Source organism: Nannochloropsis gaditana (genome assembly GCF_000240725.1).
Source record: "Nannochloropsis gaditana CCMP526 unplaced genomic scaffold scaffold736, whole genome shotgun sequence".
Classification (NCBI taxonomy): domain Eukaryota; class Eustigmatophyceae; order Eustigmatales; family Monodopsidaceae; genus Microchloropsis; species Microchloropsis gaditana.
In genome coordinates this window covers 4,643-13,864 of record NW_005803217.1, presented here as the reverse complement: position 1 = coordinate 13,864, position 9,222 = coordinate 4,643, and the positions used below count along the sequence as shown (strand labels likewise).

The window sequence follows — 9,222 nt, the reverse complement described above, 5'->3', positions numbered from 1 at the left end:
GTTATAGGAATGTAGAGACGGAGGGGAATTTAGCTCCAGTCAGCGCAAGACGGCCCCTTCCTGAGGCTTACCCTGCTGCTTTTCTTGTCGATCTTGATGCTGCTCAACACCTCTCTCCGTTGCCGCCGCTTGCCTTCCCTCCGGCTTCTTCCCTGCATCCTCCTCGTCGATACGCTGCTCGTGGCGCTGCCTCGGTCAAGCGCCAAGAAAGGAAGCAAACGAACCAAATGGAGGAGGGGGGATGTAAGCAACGTCTGTTTCCGCTGGAATTTTAGGGAAAAAAGCATGTTCGCGGAAGCATTATCGCTATGTTGAGGATTTATCGTACCTCGTTATGTGGAGAGGATGCAGAAAGAGGATGCTTTCGGTCCTCTACGCGCGACGGTTTCCTGTGCATAAGTTTTATACTGACACTGCTGAGAATAGGAGGACAGAAGATTTGTCAATCTTTAAAGGGAGGTCGAGAAGCCCACAATGAAAGTGTAAAAGCGTAGAGCAGAGGAGGCGTGTCTTCGGGAGGCATTTAACACTCGTCTTTTTCACCCTCAAAAGGCCCAGTCTGTTGACCTTGCTTGGCAATAAGCGCTCTTACTATGTAGCACTCGGAATGTCGATGACGTTGTCCTCCTTGGCACGCACACTTACCCTGTAGTCTCTGCATATTCCTCATTTGCTTCCTTTCCCCCCTTCAGCGCCTTCTCGGTGGCATAAGCCAAGTGTTGTTTCACTTCAGAGGACATCCCTGCGAATAATTATGTAATCCTGAGTATGTGAGCCTACTTATCCTATTATCTATCCTGCGCCCATTCAAGTGAAATTACCTTTTCGTTGAAGGAACTTACTTTCTTTTTGCCTTTATATCCTGAAATCCACTATTGCGACGGTATGAAGGTACTGTTCAACTGAATTATAGAGGATCGATTGTGATGGTTGTGAATATATATTTCGTATCTACAAGGCATGCTGACTAGGTAAGGCATCCCATCTCAGGTCTTTTCGCCGCTCAACGTGTGCGTTACTTTAATCTCGTGAGTCTCTCCTGAATAGCACTTCGTTAACTAGCCTCTTGCTCTTAGATGCCTGACTACATGTGACTAAAGTGTTATTTCTTGCGTGTCAAGCTGACAATTAGGGGCGGTAAACCAATAAAGCTGTCTAGTTCTTCCTAGAAATATGGCTTGCGTGCGGCCGCTTGCGTAACGAAGAATAAAATGGACTGCAAGTGCCTAGGCTAGTGCACTTTCCACACTTGATCAACTATTTTCTTGCTCTTTAATGCTAGATTACCTGATTCTTACATATCAAGTCAACATTGGGGGACTGTAAACCCAATATGGCTGTCTAGTTCCTCGTGGCCAGTACCTATTTTTACGTTCCAAGTCACCGTGGCGGCAAAACCAACGTCACAACTACTGACTCAGTGAAAGTTCCAAGAGAGTCTTGGAGGACGGCAGGGTGGTAAAAAACTCGGGGAGGCAACTCGCTTGAAGCACACGAAAGCTATCAGACAGGTCGCTCACCGATGTTAAAGACCCTGCTATATTTCAATGGATATGGACAATATGTAAAGTTACCGTCATCTCTTTTATGTCAATGTTCAGAGGGAGCTTGACATCAGGGACGGGCGCGACCAACTCCCAGCGCTCGAATTTTTTGTGGGCTGTATAGGATCTTTTTAGGAACATAAATATATTTGAAACAGCTATAATGCTTTTCATTCATCCTTAAATCCTGGATAGCAGTATAAGGTTGTGTGCGTGGTGAAGATGACTCTTGAGACCGGTAGGAATTGGCAATGTGAACTCTCTTTGACGGCGACATCTTAACCATCCTTCGCATACGAGCCGAAGCGGAGGCTCGAGTACATATTTTTGGGATGCTCGTTGCTTGTCATACAAGCATAATCAACCAAAAGAGTAATAACGCCACTGCGTTGCCAAAGTAAATCACTGTCCCGCTTTTCAAGTTCCCAGTTTATTACCATCCCAGCAAAGAATTATGTACGTCATCTTCATCGTACCAATCCAACTCTCCCTCTCCTTTTCTCTCCATCTCAGTCGAAAGCACCTCCTCATCCGCTTGAACCGTTCCTTCAATATTTTCCTCTTTGTCCATCCTCCCCCTTAGTCCTGTCTTTCCTGCTACGTCTTCTTTTTCCTCCCCTTCTTGCTCTATTATTACATTTTGTTCCAGCACGGCCTCGTAGGCGTCGTCTTCGTTGACTATCATGATATCCTCCTGCGGCACGACTACGGGGTCTGAATGCAGCAAATAATTTTGCAGATAATGCAGTGAGACGGAGGAAAGGGGATTTCTCGGTATAGGTGGGCACCAGTCCTGACAGTCAGCGGTGGCAGCTGTTGATCTTCAAGTATGGCTCTCTGGCAATTAGCAGGATCAGCGTTACTCGCTCATCTATCTCCCACTCCTTCCCCCCCTGTCTTCTCTCTTTTCCACCCTGCCGCACTTACCGTCCTCCTCGTCCTCGAAATACTCGTCGTCAAACGCATGTACGTCTTCCCAGTCCCACAGACCGGATGTCTCCTCTTTTGGGAGGGATCGAGGAGGTGAGGAAGGGAACGTCGGGAAGGCAGGGGACTGATCCTGGTCTGAAGAGGCGGAGGAGAGGGAGGGATAAACCGATTTCAGTCAAATCCGAAATAATCAGCAAATGGTGGCAAAACCTCACTTTGCCATCATTTTCAGAAGAGATGAGAGAGAGAGAGGCAGAGAAGAAAGAGGGAAAGGAAGGAGAAGGAGACAAAAAGGAGGGCAGGAGTAGGACTGGAGTGAGGGAGACGGCTGCTTCAACACGAGGCGAGAAGAGGGGTCCAAGAGCTACCTGCAAAAGCAGATATTCCGATTTTGTGGTCAGTCGGCGAGAAGAAGGAGGATAGGGAAGAGGAAGGGCTGGGAGCTCCGTCTTCCTGACCTCCGTTCACGAGATTGCCGACCTCGAGGTGGATCTAGGTGGGGGGGAAAGCGAAGGGATTGAAACTTGGATAAGAGGCCCACGCATCACATGATATAGGGACAGGAAAATCTTCCAGCGTCGGGGCGCCCTGCCCCTTGGCATTTGTCTTTCTACCTCCTCTCGCTTTTTTCTCCTGGCCACTCTTCCTTCCTTCTCGGCTTCACCATGTTCCTCTCGACGCCGTTTTCCCCCCTCAAGGCAATACCGCTGTGCACGCAATCCCACCTATCCCTTTCATCTCCCTTCCTCTCCTTACCAGTCGAGCCGCCCCGGCCCTTGCCATCACCATCAGCCCATACTCCTGTCGCGGACCCCCCCGGCCAGTCGACCTGCCAAGAAAATGGGATGACCGAGGAACAAATCAGTTGGCTGGAATAATGTGACTAGTAGTATGCCTTCCCAAGCCATATCTTTCCTATGCATCATCCTGCTTTCTACTGCCCTCTTCCTCCCTCCTCCCTCCTCACCTTTTCCCGTCGTCGGCGGCTTCCCAAGTTTCCACGCTGGACGGCCACAACGACACCGTTCGGGCCAGGCCAAAGTCGACCAGATGAGCTGCAACGAAACGCGCATTTTCTATGGAAGGAAACGTGAAGAAAAGGGGTCGCTCTTCCGTGGTGTCTTGTAAGTGTGGGTCGTCGGGATGCTCGGTAGGAGGGAGGAAGGAGAACAACGAGGAGAGGTGGGATTTATTCCGGAGCTTGGGAGCGAGAAGCAATGTGAAAGGTCTTCTTCTTTCCTTGGTGTAAGCAACAGCACGGGGAAGTCGGGCTGACGGGGGCCGAAACGTAGTGGAGGTGCTGGAGGTCAACGACTCAGAGGAAACACAGGGAGCACGGAGCGGGCAGAAACAGGGCCCCAGTCCACCCTAAGCGCCGATTAGAATGAAAATCGAAGTTAGAATATTAGATGGAATGATCACCACCAGCCACTGAGTACCTGAATTGCTGTGGCGCTTCTTGCCGCGACTAGAAGGCAGAGGAGCAGGCGACGTACTCGCAGATTTGGCAGAAATATTACGTCCGGCTTTTTGAACTCTTGTACAGCAATGCCATTTTTTTTTACACATAGTGTCGTCATAAGCCTTTATGGCGAATATGGAGGAAGAAGAAACAATACATAAAGTAAATCGGGTACGAAAGCCAAGTTATCCAGGGCATCCATGTCATGCCAGATCCTAGCATGTTTGTCTGATAACGACTCTATTTTTCCTGCCCCATACTCTGCGTAGTTAATTTTCTAAAAAAATGAGCCAAAAATGAATAAAACAGCATGGACCACAAATACACCAAGCCTCAAGAGTGAAAACGAAAGACAAATTCCACGCCACAAGTGTCGCAGTCCAAAGAAAAAAAGAATGGGGGCGAACGGCGAATTGAACGCCGGACCTCTCCTACCCTAAAGGAGAATCATACACCAGTTGCCCTCGCAGCACACGCTCAACATGCGCCTTAGGACAAGCCACTAGACCATACGCCCGCTGACCACAGCTGGAGTTCTTAACCCTTGTGGTAATCAATTCAATTATGCACGAGATATGTTTTTGGTTTCCTTTCCAATAGAATGCGCACGGGACGAGCCTATTTTCCGATGGGCTGGAAAAATGTGCCTCAGGTTAAGAATCAAAGCGGAAACTTGGTTCAGATCGACTTCTATTTGCAAATGCACTTCTCAGTCTTTTCTTTCTCTTTTTCTGGTTTAGAAGTGCTTTCCTTTCCATTATCTTGCCAGGACATGTCCGGCTTATCGTTAAAATTTTGCATGCGATGGCCTGAGCTGCATTCAGACTTCCAGTCATATTTCACAATTTTGTTTTGATGTACAGCCCGCGTTTTATGAGGAATGCGCATAGGGTATAAAATTCTTGGTTCCTGCATTAAGTCATGAGAAGAGGAGAGTTCATTGATGTGCCAAAAAAATACACTCGCACGCGAAGACACGTCCTCAGCCACACATGCATGTACACTTGTAGGATTTGATTAAATCTGACGTTTCAAAAATTGCCTATAATAAGCCGACTGTCGCCTCGTTCGTGAAAAATGATAGGTAGCCGTCTACGCCTCAGAAAAAGCGCTCTCGATCCTCGTGATTCAGGTCTATTATCCCGATGCTGTCGTCCTGTATGATTTTTTACATGAGCGACACCATCTCATTGTCTAGTACGTAAGTATGCGTTGGACTTATTATTCTTTTCGGGGAGTCTGGGAATATTACCCAATCGGATGAATTTCCCTTGCTATCAATGTCTTGTCGGCCATAAGAGATAGAGTGATGTTTCTCAATCGATGGTTATAATGGCGCATCCCAAGTCGAGACGATGAGATACCCTGCGGAACTACAAAGATGGCTTTATCCTTGGGGAAAAAAGAGTTCCCTGCTGTCATCCCTTCAAGGGATTATGTATGTAGAGTATAAATATCCCTGCATTTTGAAATTAAGACTCATTACTTGAAAATGCAAACCACCTAGCGGCACGAGATGAACAAGACAACAGATCTTGGATAGCAGTAGGCCTGGAAAATTGTGATTTTTCGGAGGAAGAAAAGGAGGATTCTACACCAATGATACGCTGCAAGCTTCGTGCGGTTGCCCAGTTCCGGGATTCCCGGGGAAGACGAGCCTTATAAAACTGAAGGTCGACACGAAGCAAGAACATCCTATCGTCCAACCTTCGAGGAGAATTTCGTATTTGTAGAAAGAATTCTCGCAGATCAAGCTGGTATCGTGGCAACAAGACACGATCATTCAACCGTCTTCATCTTCCGGGGCGGTACCCATTGTCATCATCCTAGAAATTAATTGCTATGGAAAAGTAGATCGCCCATTGATTGTAGAACATTTTTTTTACTCTGAGTGGCCCCATGAAGCAACAACACTCGATGATCTGTAAGAGACAGTCGGACATGGATAATATTGGCACGAGCGAAGGAGAGGAGCAACGGAAAGAGTGGCAGAGAGGAGACGAGGGATGGGAGAGACGATGAAGAGCGAGACAGAACGCTCTAGAGTAGACTTTGTAAGCATATCAAAAGGTGAGCCATGCCCACGTTTCGCTTTGAGGTGAACAAATGCGTCGTCGAAGGGGGGTGGGAGGCGACAGGCAATGAATGTAAATACTTCTAGTCCCCCACAAATCAAGAACGTGAACGCGCACAGAACAGCATTCTGAGCGTGACGACAACACATCATATATGGTTGCTACGTATTCTTTCCCGTAGCATTGTATCTCTTTCAAGAATTTTGGTGTGTTGGGAACGTTTGAGCTTCAGCGGGCGATACGCTACACTAGTATCCGATACGCGTCATTTCTTCGTCATTTTCTTCCATACGTCGACAACTTCATTGATTCTGTAATCCTCTTCCTCATAGGCTGCTTTCAAAATTTGAAGTGCTCGTTCAAAGTGCACGGAGTTTGATTTCAAGGATTGGTTCATATCTCACGAATTTCCAGCTTGTTTGTTTCCCCTTTCCCGCGGAAGAGAGGGGTAAATAAATGAGCTGGAGGCCTAGAAAGAAGACATTTACTACCATGAAGTCGTGCCATGAACAACATTTGTCTGGAGCAACGGAAATGAATGGCATGCTCAAAAATGCCGGACAGGACGTCGCCTGAGCGCCCGGTTCTAGTGCACTCATTTCCCTCTCATCGCTCGCACGTTTGTGTGCTGAGAGTCGCTCCTGTGAGCCTCGTGTCCACTCCCCCCTGTCACTTTTTCCAGCCCCGCGTCGCAGGATCATGACACACGCGCCTCGCGCCTGTACGGCATGCCATTCGTGTGCTTGATGTTTTACTGGCGTGGGTGCGTCGTGGTGCTCCTCTTGAAGCGTGTGGGTTGTTTGGGTGTTGTCGTGCCCAGACGCGCGAGGGCCCGGCGAAAGAGAGAATCGATGGTCAGGGGGGGGCCAGCCTGCCATCATTTTCTTCTTGGTGAGCACTTGGGGCATTCATCTCTCTCAGGCATACCTTCCGCGCCGCAGCCTTATGCGTGTCTCGACTTAATTGTAGCTATGCCTCTGGGGGAGGGTCAAAGTTTCCATGCAGGGAGAGAGTTTTTCCTTGTCTGTGGGCGCAACTTACTTAAGCGAGAAGTGAGGCCCTGCACAAACCCTCCGTGCCATGAGGCAACATAGCAGTTACCGATTCCTTCATGGGACACTGATTACGTTTGTCTACGACGTCTATCCGCGTCCCTAATCGCTCGAGGTTTCAGATAGACACGGTCTGACACGAGACACAGGATCTCACGTTTTCTCTTACACTCCTGAATTCCCCTACAACAGCGGCAACATGGGGCGACGACCTGCGCGTTGCTACCGCTTCCACAAGAAGAAGCCCTATATCAAGTCTCGCTACCTGCGTGGTGTGCCGGGTAAGAACTAGTACAGGGAAGGGCCGGGAAGATAGAATGCCCGGACGGGGTGGAAGCCAATCAAAGACGCTCATCTCCTCATTGCTCCTTCTCCTCGTTTGGTCTACGAAATTAGACTCTAAAATCCGTATATTTGACGGCGGAAATAAGAAGGCGGATGTTGGAATGTACCCCTGTGTCGTGCACATGGTTTCGGACGAAAAGGTACGTCAGTAGGGAGACGAAGAACGTGGTCTGATGGATGAAGGGGGGGGCGCCATCAATGCTCGTTGGGACGACGGAGCGACGGTCTTGGATTGTGTTAGTTGGTTAAGAATATCCGCGAAGGTCTACTTTCGTCGATTCATGTGGACTCATGCACCTATGTTCTTTATCCACGCCTTCAAACTCCTATTAGGAGCAAATTTCTTCGGAGGCCATGGAGGCTGCCCGCGTCGCGTGCAACAAGTACATGCTGAAAAACGCTGGAAAGGTGGGTGTAGGTGTAGCGATGGAGAACGGGTAGACTCGTTCACGGATGTGTGAGGGAAGGCCTAGATTTGTCCCCGGGGGTTTGAGCTGCCGAAGAGGCTAATCTACCCTGTCCCCGTCACGCAGGACTCCTACCACATCCGTGTGCGTATGCACCCTTTCCACGTCCTACGCATGTCCAAGATGCTTTCATGCGCCGGCGCCGATCGACTCTCTCAGGTTTGTCAGGGGGACAGGGCGTGACAGGAGGGCAAGGGGGAAAAGAGGTAGCAGGTCGCATGCGGGGGATCGGTACTCCGGAAATGTTGTGCACATCGGGAATTTCGCGACGGGCAAGTCATGTTCCCCACCTCATGGACACGTTATCTCGTTCGACTGGTGCCTCCCCTTTCCCACAGGGTATGCGTCACTCGTTCGGAAAGCCCGCGGGGAAAGTCGCGCGTATCGAGATCGGCCAGGCGATGATCAGCGTCCGCTGCAAGGATGTCCACCAGGTGCACGCCATCGAGGCCCTCCGCCGTGCCAAGTTCAAGTTTCCGGGTCGACAGAAGGTAGGGTAGACGGAGGGAGAGTGTGATGCAGGAGCGAGAGAGAGGGAGGGGGGCCGTGGAGGACCTTGCAGTGAAATTATGTTCAAGAGGGGCTGCATGGTTGCATTGCCAACATTCTCAGTGCAGGAGAAGGAATACCGGCCATGAAGCGCCGTGACATCATGCATGCCACCATTCGTCGTGCTCACCGTCCAGTCTCCCTTCCCTTCCCCTCCTTTCTCCAGATCTTGAAGTCGAACAAGTGGGGCTTCACGAACTGGGACCGGGAGGACTACGTGCGCGGGCGCTTGGACGGGACCCTGATCGGCGACGGGGTGGGGGTCAAGTACGTCCCGCAGCATGGGCCGTTGGGGAAGAAGGCGGGCACCTAGAGGGAGGAGGGTGAAGGGGGCGAGAGCGAGCACGGGCGTAGGCGGAGGTCTTTAAGTAGGCAAAAAGGACGTGGAAATAGGGGCGAGAGGTCGGTGAGAGAGGTGCTGGCGGCCCTCTGTGGTATGCCTCGGTTTCGACTCGAAGCTTGCGGATGGAGATGTGAGTCCATAGGGTAGATGAAGAGGAGCAGCCTCCCCACCAAAAGAAGCACCCGGCCTCCCCCCACGGCCATTGTCCCGTGCGTCATTGCCTTCCCTTTGTCAGGGCGGGCCGAGCGGCTCGGTCTTGAGCAAATCGGGTATGCTTTTCTTTTGGTGGCTTTTTTCTTTTCAGTCGGAGCCATTGTACAAGCCTTTCCACTCGCCCTCCCCCTTTCCTCCCCTCTTTCCCCCCTTACATCCCTTCTTCCTCCGTCGCTTTGTCACCGGAGTCCTAATCGCGTGACCCACTTCTGGGCCTCGATCATCACCACCATGCTGAAGCC

General features: G+C 50.2%; 2 protein-coding genes across 2 annotated transcripts; one reads left to right on the top strand and one right to left on the bottom strand.

Moving 5' to 3' along the window:
- Positions 1 to 1,908: 1,908 nt before the first annotated feature.
- NGA_0447600 (uncharacterized protein) lies at positions 1,909 to 4,062 on the bottom strand. Its single transcript, XM_005853797.1, has 6 exons — positions 3,914 to 4,062; positions 3,442 to 3,842; positions 3,231 to 3,303; positions 2,843 to 2,966; positions 2,472 to 2,609; positions 1,909 to 2,258 (listed from the first exon to the last, which is right to left on the bottom strand). Exons 1-6 carry the CDS (start codon positions 4,052 to 4,054, stop codon positions 1,978 to 1,980), a joined length of 1,158 nt encoding a protein of 385 aa, XP_005853859.1. The 5' UTR covers positions 4,055 to 4,062; the 3' UTR covers positions 1,909 to 1,977.
- A 3,186-nt stretch (positions 4,063 to 7,248) lies between these two features.
- On the top strand, positions 7,249 to 9,013 carry RP-L10E (large subunit ribosomal protein L10e). The gene is made up of 6 exons (XM_005853798.1): positions 7,249 to 7,344; positions 7,460 to 7,548; positions 7,742 to 7,816; positions 7,942 to 8,034; positions 8,214 to 8,366; positions 8,591 to 9,013. The coding sequence occupies exons 1-6, from the start codon at positions 7,263 to 7,265 to the stop codon at positions 8,735 to 8,737; spliced, it is 639 nt and encodes a 212-aa protein (XP_005853860.1). The 5' UTR covers positions 7,249 to 7,262; the 3' UTR covers positions 8,738 to 9,013.
- The last annotated feature ends 209 nt before the right edge of the window (positions 9,014 to 9,222 follow it).